This window comes from Anabas testudineus, chromosome 8, assembly GCF_900324465.2.
Source record: "Anabas testudineus chromosome 8, fAnaTes1.2, whole genome shotgun sequence".
Lineage (NCBI taxonomy): Eukaryota > Metazoa > Chordata > Actinopteri > Anabantiformes > Anabantidae > Anabas > Anabas testudineus.
Window position 1 is genome coordinate 12,754,877 of NC_046617.1, and position 17,739 is coordinate 12,772,615.

The following is a 17,739-nucleotide window of genomic DNA, read 5'->3' on the forward strand; positions in this document are numbered from 1 at the left end:
ACTTGTAAATATCGACCTTTCCCCGTGCCGCCCCGACATTTGTGCCATAAATACTTTAAAAAGCAAGCGTTTGAAAAGATATGAAACATTATGAAGCTGTAAATAAAGGCTGGATTTTTAAAAAAGGAAACAGGAGAGTGAGTCTTTCATGCAGGTTTGGGAGTAAGCAGCAGTTTGGATGTTGTGTCTTGTGTCTGCTAGTCTAAGCTGGATGCACAGTCAGTAGAGCAGGCTAAGATTTTATTTCAAGTCTGCCTTCAACTGGCAGTAGTATCCAGTATTCATGAACATACAGGATGTTGACCTCACATAAGGTCATAATTTAACTAGTAATTGACCTTCAGGACTAATTAGTACAACAGTAATTAATAAGCAACACAAAGTAACTTCAATATTGTGTTTTCTGTGTGCAGCAGTATCTGAACACTCCTTATTACACATTGCCACCTGCTGGAGAAATATAAAACATGCGCACGTTTGCATTTATGTAAAAAACATTCAAAGCCAGTGGTTGTGATAAATCTGTCTTTATTTCAGCTTGGTTAAATGGCAATGACAGAAACCTCAAATCAAACATTATAAGAACAGAATAACAAAAGAAAATGGCACAACTAATATGAAACAAAATGAAGACAAAACACCCACTATACACATAGGTATGTACAACTTTGATAAATAAACCAATACTGATTAGAATTATGATTGTTTCGCCTTTTCCTCATTTCTCTAGGATTAGTGCGCTGAACAGCGTGAAGAAGAAGAGAACCGGCCGACAGGACAGGCAGGCAGCAAAGATAATGAGCAGCAGGCACAGATGAGAGAGAAGATGAGTGAGGACAAATGAACAAAAGAAGACTGCATGATGCACAACCCCGACTGCATTTGTAAAAAAATGTACCTCAGTGTAGTTTTTGCTATTTGAAAATATCACGTATCATCACTGCAGAACGTGTCAGTCATCCTTCCTGCCCTCCACCTTTTGGTTCATCACAGTACATTCCTGATATGAGTAGTAGTTTTGTGTAGTTTCACATCACACTTCCTGAGACCAGGTACAACCCAGTTCTGAACCACATATTTATTTGTGCTGCTTTAAAGCCTCTACAACAATATGTCATATATTATGTCCTATACATAAACAATCTGAAGCACACAGTACTGTACAATGATCTATGGGTTTGGGTGCTAAAAGGTAAAAATGGCAAGATTTTGCCATTAAATAGATAATGATCTACAGATAAAAAGAACATTGAAAGGCAGAAAACAATAATAATATTTTTTTCCGAGTGGGAAAAGAAACTTCTGTTAATTACTGTTGCTAACCAGCAGCATTTCTCATTACATTTCATCTAGAGCACCAGGCACTGTGCAGCAGTAAAGTAGCTTTCCTAACAAATAAAGTTTGTTCTGTATGATACAGTAACAGTGGTCTTATGTTTCAGACAAGGTGAGAGCAAAACATGTATGAAGAAGGAAGGAATACAAATGAGTCAAATTTCTGTTTTCCAGACAACCTAAGATCTTAAAAAAAAAAAAAAAGGTCACGGGGTGATAGAGACTTTTACAAGACATTAATCCCTATGATGCATCTCCAGGACCTTGAGGAAATGAACAGCGAGAGCCAGATCCGACACAGAGACCTTGTCGGGACAAGCGAACACCCTCAACCTGCAGTGGTACGTCCCCTCACTGCAGCTTCACAGTTACAAAAACAGTTCAGTCTGGGACACAGACGAGGCTTCTCATTCCTCGCATGGCTGTCGTGTTGAGTCCAAATCAACAGTGATGTGGAAAGTTTCAGATCATCAGAACAATCTCCTGAGTGGCAGCTTTTTTTTTTTTTTCTAACTGAAAAAATGTGTTTTCTTTTTTTTCTATAAAATCACTAAGTGTTGCCAAATTATACCCACCCACCCAGCTACCCTCCCTCACCTGCCCCCCTGCAGTTCCTGTTGCAAGACCATTTCATTTTACAAAAGCAAACAAACAAACAAACAAACAAGATTTAAGCTGTAAAAATAGACACGTATTGCCGAAACATTAAAGCACGTCAGAAAAGGTCTCATCTTTTCTTTCATAAAGCAACAATTCTTTTGGTTGGGGTACCACACTTGGTCAGACCTGCTGAGTTACGAGGGGCTGCATGAGTGTATGCATGTTGTGTATGTTTGCAATGTACATTATATTGGAATTGTGTTTTTAAAGCATCTTTGAAGGGAATGTTGCCACAGCATGATTCCCTTTTGGCTTCATAGACAGAGAGCGCACACAAAGCTGAGACAGAAAGAAACATTCAGACAGGAGGTTAGAGGAGGCTTTGGCCCTGACTCTTAACTTGAAACCCCAGCATGCGTCCTGTTTTTGTGGCCAGTAGAGTCCCAAAGCCAGACCTAGTACTGTATAAATCCTAGAGAAATCCCCTAGAGAGGTCTAAGGCAGACATATCATCAACATGGCCTCTGCACTGTCCCAGACAGGGCAGATATTCTGTCCCCCCTGCAAGATTGGGAGTAATGAGCAACATTGGGAGTGAATAACAGCTCTAGTGCCTCTTCATGGATGACACCTTCTTCTTCCTGGCTGCCAGCATCTCGTAAAATGGGTCCCTGCTGATAGCAGCTCTGCGGGCACAAACAAACAGTGCCATTACTTTTTTGTGACTATAATTCAAATGTTGCCAGTTTACAGGAATATAATTGTAGTTGTAGCGACAGCCGAGTTTGTCCATGGCAATAATTCACTTCCTGTTACATGCCACAAAGCCTCAATTACAGGGCTGCAGTTCCAAAACTTAGAGCAAGTGACAAACACACACTGTACTGTACTATGTCTGAGGGAAAAACTATTTACTTGATGCTGTTCATCCATTCATCTTTTTCCTCAGCAGTGGGAGCGGAGATACGGTAGAAGGTGTGGTTGCCCTCTACAACACGTCCGTCAGCCTCAGTCTTGCATGCTTTTATCACCTGGTCCTTGTTGTCAGGAATGTAAAGCTCAAAGCAGTTCTAAGAGAAGTGGGAGGAAATAACATTTCTTCTTAGATAAAGCAATAATTGTATTTATTAAAAATCCCGTAAAACATAAGCCTATGCTCATGTACATTGTGAGCCCTAAAGAGCATCTATAAATTGCTTTATAAACCTCTGTTTATTGCATCATATTATGATGCTAAAGGCATCATAACGATTCTACAACAATAACTGTCAATATAAAGGGGATTATCTATTGGTCAGATTGAGTGATTTCTAGATAAGCCTCAAATGTCAAAGTTGTGAAATTCTCATTAATTAATCTCAGTTGTCATTTCCCTAAATGGGCAGCACTGGAGAAACCCCTTCTATTTTACTCAACAAATATATGTCAAGTTTAATGCAATAACCAGCTCTGATCTGACCGTTCATAATCAGAAGATCAATCTCTACTTACAGGCTTCTTATCCTCTACCTCTCTGATGCCCAGGTTCTCCAATGGGATTATTCCTCTGGGCTCTTTGTCCTGCAAATACAAAATATCTAAATGTCAGAGCAATGCAAATGGAGGAAATCCACTGTGCACTTTTAATATGGCAGACTGAGCTGTACTCACTGTGGTGTACTCAAAGTAGTACAGACAGTTGTCTGTGAGAATGAACCACCTTCTCTTCCATGTCTTTACTCGTCCCCCTGTGGAGCAAGCAGCTAGCGTCAGAGAGGTTCGACAAGAGTCAGAGAGAGAAACGAGCACCGAAGCACCGGGTCAAGCAGCAGACAGGCAGACAGATGTATGGGCAGACAGACAGATGATGGCTCCAGAAGACTCTTTTTACCCAGAATATCCCACTATTCACCCTGATCCACCACTGCACCACATTCCACCATGCACCCATTGTACCATCACCATAGCTGCATAGCCTTCAGAGTATTTTTCTACTATAGCCATTCATTATTTTGGTTTTTCCTTTCATTTGTTGACTTATCCATTTCCATATGTAAACTTCCCTAACAGATACTAACTACTTAATAGTTACATTTACAATAAGTGAATGAGTGTGAAAGTGACGTATTACAGCTGAACTGTAGTAGATGTTACACAGTAAAGTAACATGTGTCCATAAATGTTTGGAAATTCTCCTCACTTGACCCAGTTTCTCTGTTCTTAACTGTGGACTGAGAGGAATACATCTGGAAAGTTAGGATCAATTGACAGATTACAAGTCAATGTGTGTTGTTTTCACTGAACATAATGAAATATCACCCAAATTAAGTTACTAGAGGACAATTAGAAATGTGTAAAAGAAAGCAATCAAATGATTATATGAGGGCTGAATGTAAAATGCAGATTAAGGAGGATTAAAATCTCGCCTATTTCATGCTCAGTGGGGGCTCTTTGGTTAACTCTGCACTCCCTGATTAGTAGCTCAACTCTGACCCCCTTTTGTCACACATACTTCCTGTGGAGGGAAACCTGATCACAATAGCAGATGGCAGCCTTGCTCTGGGACGATAAGGTGCCAACAAACTGAGTGGTGCAGGAAGCTCTGCTCCTGGAGCTATGTTCAACTACTCTACAGAATTTCCTGTTAAGTAACTCTCAGTTATCGAGTACATACAGCAGTATCCATGTTTGGGGACATGATTTCTTACTAATCTTGCAATAAAGACTTAAGCCTTGACTATACAAGATTGTCACTCCAGCAATGTTAGTTAAAAGCTACATTGTGAAACCCATCTACCAGTACAGAAGATGCTTTGAGAAGGTTTATATATAGACATTTACAGCACACTTGTATAATCATATAACAGCATTGGTGCTGTATATGATATCCCATCATTTAAAAGGGTCAAACACTTCAGTCTATGCTTGTTATTATCTAGATATGCCGTCAATGCTTCACTGGACAGGCGGAGATGGGCGGCCTCACGCCACATCTCGACTCGCCAGTGTGTCGAGACATAGAAGCAGACAAACAGAAAACACAGAAACGATGGCAGAATCACACAGCTGAGGCTTGAAAGTTGATTGGGTTGGTCTGTGGTTGTGATTGGTTTGATCATGGTCATGTCAGTTCCTGTCACTCCAATAAAGAGTCCCGTGCAATAATGTCTGGGAAAATTTGAAATGTCCCAGCACATTGTTGCAGTGGTGTGTGGACAGTGCTAGGCCAGAGTGGAAGGAGTTACCCATGCAAGAGAGGACTGGTGGGAGGCTGGGCAGGTGATGTTAAACAATACCAGCCTTTCTTATCTAACTGCACCCACCTTATTTTGTAATTAATAATAAAGCTGTACTAATAACAAGAACACACACTTCTACTAACCATGTGTGCTTTATGAATCTATCCTTTTGACACACTATTCTGCTCACACTTCTCTCCCACAGGTTGGTCGAGTCCTGTCTAACACCACATGGGGCCACAGCCACATTGTTCAGTTCAGATTATTCCTTTCAGATTTACAGCATGACATAAGGAGAGCAGGGCTATGTTATTGAAAAGGTGCAGTATTCCCTTTCCATGCAACCAGAGAGCAAACAACAACGAGCCAATGGGTAAATGGGTTCATGATCCCTTTGGAAAGTCAAAGAGAAGTCCTTTGTTGTGCTCGCTGAATGGAAAAAAAGGTATAATGCAGCTTCCAAAAAACAGAGATCAAGAGAGTGACCACCACAGCATACAGAGAAAAGAGGGTCAAACTGCTCAGTTAAGTGGTCACAAAGCATCAGCTCCCCGAGCCGAGTCCATGGGGTAGCAAGTGCACTCGGTGACCGCCCGGCAACCACCCACAGAGATAAAAGAGTGTGGACAAACCACTGACTCAATGAGAGATTGAACAGACAAACATCTGAAGTTCAAATGAGTCAATGGACAGACAAACGATAAAAATAAATAAAAACCTTGCTGTATAAATGTAAAAGGAAAAAAAAAAATGAGAAAGAGAACAAAAGCATGGTGGACCACCAAAAGCACCTGAGAGCTGAGAAATGAACTAGCGTTTGGGAAGAGCAGGTGTACATACCTCCTGAGGAAAGACAACAGCCAAAATCATGGGAACAAACAAACAAACGAAGAGGAAAAGAAAACAAAAAAATAAATTAAATAATAAGGAATTATAGCACCACAATCCTGTTAATTTAGGTTCCATGGAGGCTTTGATGCACTGCTTCACAGGTTTGATTTTTAAAAGGCAAATAATAAGGGACAGCAGATATTTACCTATCTGCTTTTATTTTATCAGTCCACAAGGGGGAGTCTATGCAACATGAACTTGTGAAAGCTACTGTAAAGCAATACATGAAATCTGCCTCCGTTGGGGTGCATTTGTTACATCTTATAATATTTTCCACCCTGATTGTTTTACTGAAATCTGCCAATCGGGAGTAATCGGAGAAAGAGTTATTCCTGACTCCCTTGGTGTAGCCTGATTGTAAAGATTCACAGCGACTGGAAGGTTTAATTACACTTCACATATTCATGTTTGTTTTTTTTTTTTTTTTTAATTACATTCGTTGTGAATCTGCACAACAGAGAGAGATCTCAGAGGAAATAGAGGTTGAAGAGTTCAGGGATCCAGGCTTGCAGGTTTTCTGCTTGAGTGTGACCGATAAAAGTACCAGTGGACATATTGTGAAACATTTATGTGTGTGCACATTGAGTGAGAAATTTGCAAGGGTCATGGCAAAGAGGCCTTTGACAGTTACACAAATAAGATTTAATGAAAGGGAATGATAATAATAATAAAAATATAACAACTATAGACATATCTTAGGGTTAGTCTAAATCTCCACTGTGAGACAGGTTATATATTTCAAATCTCCAAAAATGACCAAGGACAAAAATGTCCCAGAGAACAGGGGAAAGAATCTGATAAAAGAAAATGAAAGCCATCTCAATTTTAAACTTATTTGTGTATGTGTGTAGTTGATGTATTTATTAATTAATATGTATATTAAATAATTCAAAGTTCCCAACATGTGGTTTTGTGACCAAAATCACACTTAATCCAGTCAGACATTTTGTTGACGTTGAGCATGTACGCTCTTATTCACACATGCTTAAAACACTCACAGGTCAATGAACATACGTTTTCACTTTAATTGAGCCGACTTTCAGCTTTGAAATAATCCACCAATATGTGCTGTGATGAAAAAGCAATGCAAATAACTACTGGCACAGTCTCAATGATGAGAACCATCATTTTTCATTATGTGACCTAACAACTGTATTTCCAGTGTCACTCACCCAGTTTTAGTAGCCAGCCCTCTCTGTCTGGGTTGAAAAAAGTGTGTGTGAGGTCATTGCCGTCGTCCTCTGGGATTTTGAAAGGCTCATTCTTGATGCTTTCATACAAATTCTACAATAAAAAGTATTGGCCATGAGTTCAGAACAAGTGTGAAATGAGAGAAAGGGTCATTGTGGAGTTATAGAGAGCCCTACACACCCTGAGCAGGTCTTCTGGTAAGTCACCTCCGTCGTTGATACCTCTGTTCATGGAGATGAAACGTTCCACAGTAGGCTTATCTTTCACATTCGGGTTGTGGAGGCTGGTGTTTAGCATGATGATGGCAAATGATAGGATGTAGCAAGTGTCTGTAACACACAAAAAGAGAAATCATGCTACGAGGGAGGAGTGTTTAATGTGGTGTTTAAATATGAATGGAAATTAGCTTAGCTGAAAAGGACGGCACTTTGGAGACCACAGTTGTACAGAGAGGACCCCAGATACGCAAAGCTTCATTAGCGAGGGGCGTGGGTGGGGGTGAAAGGCTGCACGTGGGTAGCTAAGTATGCATACGCGATTTAGAATGTGCATTTCTGTATGTGTGCGCGTAAAAAGATGAGGCCAGCACGCGGCTGACGCAGCAGCACTTTATCTGGCTGTTTGGCTTATGAGAAGCCCTATACATTATTCACATCCATCTGCATTTGTGTTAGAGGCAGTGAACTGTCTGTTATGGGCATTATTTCCCAAAAGCCAGACACTCTTCCATAACCCACTTCACCTCAGCAGACTTTGCGTCTGCTTAATAAAGCAGTTTAGATAAGAGTTCAATCAGCTAGCCACTAGATCTTGGTAGATATAGGGAGAAAACTGCATGCAATAACAAACAACTAATTATTTATCTGGAGGTTTCTTGTCAACATAATTCTGATAAAAACTGAAATATATTTATCAATATATTTAAAAGGCTAACCAAAGCTAAATAAATAGCAAGAGTTTCCATGTATTCGATTAACAAAAAAAAAGGTTTTCGCTGTAAAGCATGGTGATGCTACCTGTGGACTGGAAAACACCAGAGTTGCATTGACAGTAACGCTGTGCAAAGGCCTCCATCATGCGGTCGATCTTCTGAGCTTCTCCTGGCAGTCGAAAACTCCACAGGAACTGTCTGTCAGGGGACATGGTTCAGTAGTCAACAAAGGCTCAATTTCACTGTAAAAAAAAAGCTGCATTTATTTTGTTTAGACACAAGACCGAAACTCCCACCTGCATCCTTAGAAACTGCAAGTTGACATAGTCACATTTGATTTACATAAAAACAGGCATTGAGCTACATGGAACTAGCAAAGAACTTGATGAATAGTTATTGGATATGAGGTCTTACCTTAGAGCTTGAACCAAATTGAGGTCAGTAAACTCATGAAGCTCCACAAAAGGCATGGAGGACTTGAATATTGAATTCATCTCTATAAGAGACAAACAAGCCAAAATAAGTAAAGAAAATAACTTCTTAACTATCTATTAAAATGAATGTTAAGTATTAAATTAATGGTGCTAAGAAAGACTAAGACTACACAGTGATTGTGTTCTACTAGTTTCCACAAAGCTTTTTGTAAAAATGAAATGCTCATTGCCTCATTTGAAAAGTAACCCCAATCAGTCACGTGTGTGAGGATTCAGATCAGGGTGTGACCTGGCTCACGCGGGCTTAAGAGGATATGCTGCAGACTCCAATCGAATCCAATGGAAGAGGAAAAACATCCGACCCCGCCACCTTTCATTTATCATCTAATCTCGATCATGACATCATTCCTGACCTTCATGCCCTTCAGAGTAAATGATCTGCCCTGAGGGATCATGGGATGGCTCTATGGAGTTCTCGTTGACAGAGTTATATCCAGTGACTACCATTCCCAGTGGACAAGTGACCAATCATATCCCAAGGTTCCCGTTCTGCTATGGCCCCTCCTTACAGAACCAGAAACACTCAGAGAGCTTGATAACAATCAAAGTGCACCCATCAACAGCCTGCACTCCAGTTCTAGGTTTGACCTCACAGACCACACCTCACAGACTGCCCGCCCCATGGTCCCCGAGCAGTGCATACCAATCAGATGCATCACTATTTCCTGTATTGTGTGTTCACGTCAACACAGATCTCTGCTCTCAAGTGAATTTTTTAATTCCCTTCCTCCAAATACGTCCATTCCAGAATAGTGAGTCTTTAAACTCGCAGTTACTTATGAATGAGTAAGATAATCAAAGACAGATGGATAATCTTGAGAGGACAGTCTGAATGTGGAGCCAATAAACTTTGTTTGGGGAAGGACGGGTGTGTCTGACCGAGAGGAAGCAGAGCAATACAGAAAATATGCACTCACTATTTGATCCTTTTATCAACCACATGGTTGATACACATGGTGAATGATGACGAAGTATGAGAGGGGAAAGTTTAGAAAGAGAGAAAAAAGCAGAAGTTATTTTAACCTTTCTCCAAGGTAATCCCCAATAGCCGTTTTGTTGAGGCCCTCGCCCTTATAGAGGAATTGAGCAATGTCACTGCTAGTGTTCTTGAGCAAGTCATTCTCAATCATGAACTGGATACCCTGAAAAAGAGATAGAGCCCCGAGTTATATCCTGCTTATGAGAACATGAGGGACAAAACACATTTTTAGAGAATCATAACAGTTATAGCCACTTACCTTTTTGGGGTCCATGTTAAATTTCTTACGGCCCATGGCCACCTGTTTATTCCTCTGCATATTTTTCCTGAAACATAAAAATGTCAGTTGTTAGGTGTTCCTGATGGGAGACAAAGAGTATTGCTGGCATTTGAATTGTGTATTAAGGATAAAACACATTATTATTTTTATTATCAGTTATTGAATGCCACCCAAGGTGATGTTCAGACCAAGGCAATTTCATCTAAATGTCAAAACTAGAAAATATTCTGCTTCACTTCACTTTATTTCCCAAAAGCATTCATTTTTCATTTGTTTGGCAGGGGCAGGTCTTTCTATCGCCGTGATGACAAAGTGTTGATAAAGCATATAAAATCATTTATATGGGAGTAGCTCATTTCACAGGCCCTCAGCTATGCAGGGGTCAAAATGTGCTCCAATAGTCTAACATCACCATGACTACAACTCCATCCCAGTCAGAGGTCACTACTTGTTCCCCTTCTTTACTCTCATCAGCATTCCATCGGCTTTTGTCTGCCAACATCCAAAAATCAACTAAACAAACATTTCCCAAAAGTAACAGCACAGACCGATTAATTTGTAGTTTCCTAAAAAAGAAATCATAGCAAACTTTGATCACATGAAGGTGCTGTAACCTTTAATGGGTTTGAGATGCAAGTGAGAGTGCTTTAGCAATTTTCTGCAGATGATGGGATCCCTATCCACTTGAGTAGACCAAACCCAAGCACTCGCTCTCCTGAGACCATCCATTGTCTACACGCCCACTGCATTATTCAATGAGGCCTCCCATCATAGGGGTGTGCCTGATGAAACATTTAGAGAGCCTTAAAAGCTTAGTCAATTTGGGGAGAGTATTTGGTTTGATAGGATGGCCTGACTTAGCCATCAGACATGAATTATTGACAGCTTCATTTGCCAAGTTAATAGAAGCAAATAACAACAAGCTAATTTAGGCAAAACATAGAAATGTCTATATATGAAAGGGAACACGTCCTGTTTTCTTACCTCTCCTCAGTGGAACCCAGGTTCTCAATCTCACTTGTCACTTCTGCTATCTCATCCTTCAGCCGCTGCAAGGTAAACAGAAATATTAGTGAGAAAATGTTGTGACTATGACAAAATAATGAAGCCATCATTTGGTTTCAATCATGACGTCACCAGAAAGCCCAGAAAGTTGAGGTCAACACATACAACATGCTAAGTATTGGTACCCACAAAACACTTAAACCGTAGTGAGAGAGACATTATCATCTCAGAATCAGTTGTTTGCCTTTCACCCTGGCAGCCGTTTAACCACAAAAAGACTCATAACAAAACAATAGGCTCCTGAGCAGAGTCATATTAAAGGCAGCTGATCAGCTGCAACCTCACAGACTGCTAGAGATCCAGTTCTTCTGAGTTCCTCTAACAGTAACAGTCTATATTGTACATTCAAGAATGTGTGTTGTGTATTTATTCAATACCCTAAACAACACTCTCATTTTGAATTTGATTAGGCTGGGGAGAATCTGATATATTCTCAATACAAATATGGTAAGAAGACATAAAAATGGATTATAATTTAAGACGATGTATTGATTAATGGCCTTAAAGACAGATTTAGTCGATAAAGTCAGGCCTGATGATGCCAGACTGCCACGATAGGCCAAAGCAGAGGGCAGAGGATGGAGAGAGTTACGTCAGCTTCATGAAAGCATGGAATAATTGAATGTACTATGAAAGAAGTCCTGTACGCAGTCAGAGCTTACTACTGAATGAATTTCAAGTAAATCATCACGTTTCTTTATTCATATACAGACACAGTGTTGTTTATCATTTCTCATCCACAACACCAACTGACTATAGACCAAACCACAAAGGGAACATCTGTGCTTCCAAGGACTGCGCAATCACAACACATTCCTCAGATGCTTGTCTCCACAAACAAAGGCTGTGCACATACAGGAAAGAGGTCGGCTGTGATAGGGGGGGCCTTGACATGTAGGCCCAGCAAATGTGGGTGTGGGTGACAAGTAGGAGGAGAGGGGTCAGTGTACAGACCATGGAAGGGGTAAGGATAAAAGCAGCCTAGGTGGCCAGAAAGAGGAGGGAAGGGCAGTGATGGTGGTCCAGGCTCATAAAAGTGAGGGTGTTAGATCATGTCTCCAGTGTTTGTCAGGGCCAGCAGAAGATGAGTCATCTAGAGGGCCAACTCTCTGCTAGGCCATGACAGCCTGTTACCCATGTGTCACATGTTTAGAGCTTTGCTCGAAGCTGATTATTGACTGCACTGATCTAAGCAGCTAGCTAGAATAATCAGCTGTGCTCTAGGGTTAAGGCAAGAGCCAATATAAAATCATCATGGGCCGGACATGGACAGGAATCAAATAAACCACTTTAGGGAAATTCAGCCTTGCTGTTTTGAATTCTGGCTCTATCTTTGAAAATCAGAGATTACATCAGGGATCTTCTACTGGCTGCATGAGCACATTACTCATGAGTGCATAATCCTATTTGATCTGTATGTAAAACCATTTGCTGGTCTTAAATTTATATTCACTGTATATTCAAAAACATATTTTATTAAAAACACCCAAAATACATAACACGCATCCATAAATAGAGGTCTCTGTTGATATGGTAAATAAACAAAACAAGAAAATCACCATTTGTGTGTTTAAAGATTTGTGTATAGCCCACAAATCCTATCCCAGTTTTACCTGAATGTCCTCAAGCAGTTCCTGCTTGCGCCGGCGGATGTTTTCCAGCTCCTGCTGCTCCTCTGGAGTGAGGTCGTCCGGCACTGAGGAGAGATAACAGAGAAAATGGTGTGTTAGGACAGTGACCCCCTAAATATAAGGCACCTTTAGCCTTCTAAGCATTTGTATCTCTTAAGGCAAATCCTTGAGGACATCAAGATAGATGTTTTTAGGCATCTACAGAGAAAATAATCACATGGTGTGTTAGAGCATCACTCCTAAAACAAACCTCTAAACACAATACAAATCACCAACTACTACACCAACAGTGAACCAAGTCAGTTGCAGCCAGACCGCACAGTGAAGAGGGTTTAAATGTTCTGTGACTAAATGAAACAGCTCAGGTCAGCCAATCAACACTGATCACCACAGCCAGGGTAGCACAAATGTGACAGGTCTCAAAATACTGGCAGTCCTCCTGTCACTCACACCACAGGCTGGTATAATTAGTTTTATGTGTGCCAAGGCTGAGTAGGGTGTCTGTGAGTGTAAACCCTACCTGTGCTAAAAGCACAAGGGAACACAAGAATCAGCACTGTGTCCAACTTTAGGTTAATTTATGTGTGCACTGTACTGCAAGCACTTTCCACCTTACTTTTTTTTGTAAAAGAAATAGTCACAAAGGTAAGCTAAATGATTCTCATATAGTAAAAATTAAATAATAACCGTTATAATTCTGTATCTCAGCCAAAGATCATAGTTAGCGTATAATAGTCTCACAGAAAGACAGTTTACAATTTTCTGTTTTTTTAGATGAATAGGTCATGAACTACTTAAACAGTGTCAGTGTTCACACTGCAGCACCAGCTGATGTGAGCCATGCATTGCAAAAAAGAGGTCTCAGAAGGCCTACAATCAAGAGTTGTTGAATTGTACGTAGCTGAAGGGGATTGTAGAGTAATCTCAAAGACTTTAGATATTTACCAGTATAAAGTTAAACATCTTGTTATGAATGAATGACAATTTTGTTATAGCAGCTTTCCATAGAATTGGGCGCCCAGTCAAGGTCTCTCCAAAAACACAATGCCGAATGCTCAGGTAGGTGAAAAGAAACAGAGAATAACAGCTAAAGACTTGAAAGATTTATTGCCGCTGGTTAAGTTTTTTGTTCATGAGTCAACCACACACAAAAACATTGAACAGGCATGGTATCCATGGAGGAACACCACAGCAGTCATTCCTCTCCAAACCAAATATTGCAGCATGTCTGCCGTGTGTGTACGGTGGTGTGGGGCTGTGTTGTTGCCTCTGGACTGCTGTCCATAGTGGGTGGGAAAATCAATTCACAGGTAGTCTGCAAGATGAAGGTCTGCAGAAGCTGGGTAATGCAGCAAAACAATGATTCTAAACATCAAAGTACATCTAGTACTGGTACAGAATGGTTTTGGAAACAAAAAAATGTGCATATTTGAGTGCCCTAGTCAGAGCCAAGCCCTCATCCCAATAGAGAAGTGGTGGATGATCTCAAGACATGTCATTCACACCATATTTAGCTGTGCTGAAGCAATTCTGTAATGAAGAATGGTCCAAAATTCTAACACTATGGACGTCTATAACTACAGATCAGAGTTCTGCCAAAATTGTATATATTCTATGTTCACTACGGTTCTTATGTTAAAATATAATTTCTGTCACAGGACTGTGATTCTACAGGTGGCCAAGCATGATATGCATCCTGGCCGCTTCTTATTACCTTAGTAGAAGGGTTCAAAGTTTAAATGGGGCATAGCTGCAATAGTTAACAAGGCAATGGTTGTAGAGTGATCGAAGCAGAGGACAGAGAAAATGTTTAACATACGATCTTACATCACTCATTTACCTACTTTCTTTGATAGCAACAACAACCCTTTAACTTTTATTTTCCTCTGAGTTTTCCTTGTGCTAAATGACAACATTTACTTAATCCTGGTCCCATATGATAATAATAAATTAACTCATGCAGAACTCATTTCTAAATGTGAATTGTTAAGCTGCAGATGCAGTGTACCTGCAGTACATAATGAGGGTTCCAAAAGCTAAACTAAATCTGACACTGCGATCAATAAGGCAAGGTCATGACCAGCCATCCAGGACAATAATAAATAAATAAATAAATAAATAAATAAATAAATAAATAAATAAAGCTATCCTGCTTTGAGAAACACACAGTTTTCTTAAATAACACAAATTTCGTTCCAATTTTATTGAAATAAAGATTTATTCCAAATATATAGTGTTTCTGCTATCTTGCATAAGAAAAAAAACTATGCTGACAAATAGAAAACACTTATTTTAATAATAGTGTGCATACTAATTTATAACTCTCAAGGCAAATACCAATAATATTCACTAGAATGCCTGCTAATAATTAACATAGGGATAATAGACAATGGGACTTTGGAAACAAGACTTTTATAATGGCTGTTAAGGAGTTCCAAAACAAAGCCATGTCGTCTTCCTCACCGTAGCCTCCAGATTGCTGGGGGAGCACAGCAGTTCACATGAAGGATCCTTCGCACATTATACCTCACAGCCTACAGTATCTCTGGGAAACCAGCAACATGCACCAAAAATGCTCTGGCTAGCCAGGAAAACCATGTTATGTGAAAGACAGGATGGTGTGGGACAAAGACTGACATCAAAATAAAGTTGTTTTATTCGAAAGACATCTCCTTTGAGAGCATCTCATATCAGGTACATGTGAGTCTTTTTAGTAACAGACAAGCCTGACACATACACGCACGCTGTTGATAGGTTTGAGACCTTCTGAACCCTTTAATTTAATAATCCTGAATGCTGATGGACTGGACAAGTTAATGTCATCCTGAGCAAACCCAGAGCTGGGCCGTGTGTTTACCAGCACAAACAAGAGCAACAGATAGGATGAGCTTAAAGCAGGAAGTCAATTCCTTTTTCTGGAAACATGATGATATGATGATAGGCTGGGCAGCTGGCTGCTGCTAAAGAGAGACAAACCACACAGGGCTGGACAGTAGAACCTAACAACACAACTACAAAATTCCTGGCTTACAGAAAAGGCCACAAAGAAAAAGACTGGTGGTGAAGCAGAGCTGCAAGAATGACTATAATTTATCATACAGGAGGAGAAACAAAGAAAGTGAGCAAAGGCCCATTTGAAAATGGAAACTGACACACACATTTGACACACATGTCCCGAGATTAGGGAAAGTTTTCAACTCTACTTACAAGCCACTGTGCCACCATACACATCACCTGACACCCACATATTCATGTTGGTTTAATGGAGGTGATGGTAGCTCCTTCACTGCCTGGTTGGCTACACCCAAAATTAATAAGAACATATCAGAGAAGGGAAAGGCCCCACTCACGCTTGTGCCAGAGGTGAGCCATCAAGTGGGTTTCATTTCCTAGAACATAGCAGAGGAGGGAACCCACTCACTTAAGTAAATGCTGAGAGCAGTTTATTTCCCCTTGTTTCTGGGAGCTTGGCAGCTTGGCTGTTTTTCAGCAAACCTCTGCACTGGCAGGGATAATGAACAGAGGCTGTCACCAGAAAAAAAATTAAAACAGGAAGTGGGCAAGACAGAGAGGTAAAGAGAGAGTAATGAAACAATATTTACTTCTCTAGAGACACATTTGCTACCCTAACATGATCCACTTTATGTTGAGGCAGTGATACAAAGTTTAAAAGTTGTTAGTTAAATATTGTACTGTACTGTAAATATGAGATCTTGTGCTTTCTGCTCCATATTTACAAGATGCATTATACGTCTGCCCTGTCTACCCAGACTTCAGGTGCCTCTCAGACATAGAGGGCCCCAGTGCACTCTTAGCATGAGTCTTCATGCAGTATTTTATCCATGCTGAAAGAGAAACACAGGTCGCCCACATCTTCACTCCTTCAGGGACTCATGCTGCCTGGTAGAAGATCATTCAGAGGAACTACTGTACATACACACGCACCTGGAGGCATTCATGCAGTTAAGGCCCTCATTGCATTCTCTCCAGGCACAGTAACACACACTTTCATGTGCACACCGACGCACAACACCCACATGATGACGCTAAAAGCCACCAGAGCACATCTTCCACTGTGCATGGTGTCTTATTGGTGCTCAGCAACATGCTTGTGTGTTTCACCTTAAAACAGTAACACCTTTTAACTGGATAGTCCAACCTGTCTTTTCCAGATCAAAGCTGCTTTGTGTACATCACTGAGTCTACAGTCTCAATTAGATAGAAGTTCAAAAAGAACAATATAATCTGTGGTTTGTCCTTTTAATTAATGATTTAAATATATATTGTAAAACAATCAATACATTCACTTTGAGTGTAACTTGAAATGGTGCATTCCCACTAACCTCAACGACTCCATTTTGTTTGAGTCCAAAATCTTTTTTAATATTGACATTTCAAAGATATGCGTCCTTATCGTTTACTTATGACACCATCTAAAGAGTTCTACACTTCTTAAGAGATGGGCAAAGCAATTTTTAGCGAGGGCTGGGTCAGTATAGATCACTGGAGAGGTGACATCTAGAGAGATACCAATTATAGCTCCCTCTCCCACAGCAGCAGAGCCCACTAACGCACATGTCTCATTTCTACCCAAATCAGAACACTCCTTGGAAAGTAAGTACATTAAAATTCGTAGTGCTCGTAGATCTCCCAGTCCCCCTCCGTGCAGATGTGACCCCTTTTATGGAGCTCTTCTTTGCATACAATGGCCCAGAAAAAAAATAGCCCTCACCTGGTGACACAGCTAGTTAACAGGTTTCAAGAATGGTGAAATGAAAATGACACCACACTACTGCCTAGCATCTGCTGACTGAGGGAATGTGCAAAAAGATACACATCCATTTGTGCAGCCACGGTTTTCTGTGTGTGTACGTAGTTACAGTTTGATGAACTGCACTGACTGATCAGGACAGATTAAAGGCACTAAAAGCCACCAATTACTCCCTGCATGAGGTCTCTAATTTGCTCCATCTACAGTATTCTTCCACTGTATTCACAGAAAAAAAATAGCATCAATTTCCATTATACTTCATTGCTCTCCTCGTCTTGGTCTTCCATCATTTCTCCTCATTTCTTTTTCATACCCACATTTCTTTCTCTTGCTAGTCAATCTTATCCATATGC

At 40.4% G+C, this 17,739-nt stretch overlaps 1 protein-coding gene across 1 annotated transcript in view; it reads right to left on the reverse strand.

Annotated features, from left to right (window-relative positions):
* Nucleotides 1-511: 511 nt before the first annotated feature.
* Nucleotides 512-17,739, reverse strand: part of cyth1a (cytohesin 1a) — a 30,440-nt gene continuing 13,212 nt past the window's right edge. Inside the window, 13 exon segments of the mRNA XM_026345118.1 lie at nucleotides 512-2,621; nucleotides 2,851-3,005; nucleotides 3,427-3,495; nucleotides 3,586-3,662; nucleotides 7,217-7,328; nucleotides 7,416-7,564; nucleotides 8,252-8,364; nucleotides 8,581-8,630; nucleotides 8,632-8,662; nucleotides 9,684-9,802; nucleotides 9,899-9,965; nucleotides 10,904-10,968; nucleotides 12,598-12,680. Coding sequence (XP_026200903.1) covers nucleotides 2,543-2,621; nucleotides 2,851-3,005; nucleotides 3,427-3,495; nucleotides 3,586-3,662; nucleotides 7,217-7,328; nucleotides 7,416-7,564; nucleotides 8,252-8,364; nucleotides 8,581-8,630; nucleotides 8,632-8,662; nucleotides 9,684-9,802; nucleotides 9,899-9,965; nucleotides 10,904-10,968; nucleotides 12,598-12,680 — 1,169 coding nt within the window. The 3' untranslated portion in view covers nucleotides 512-2,542.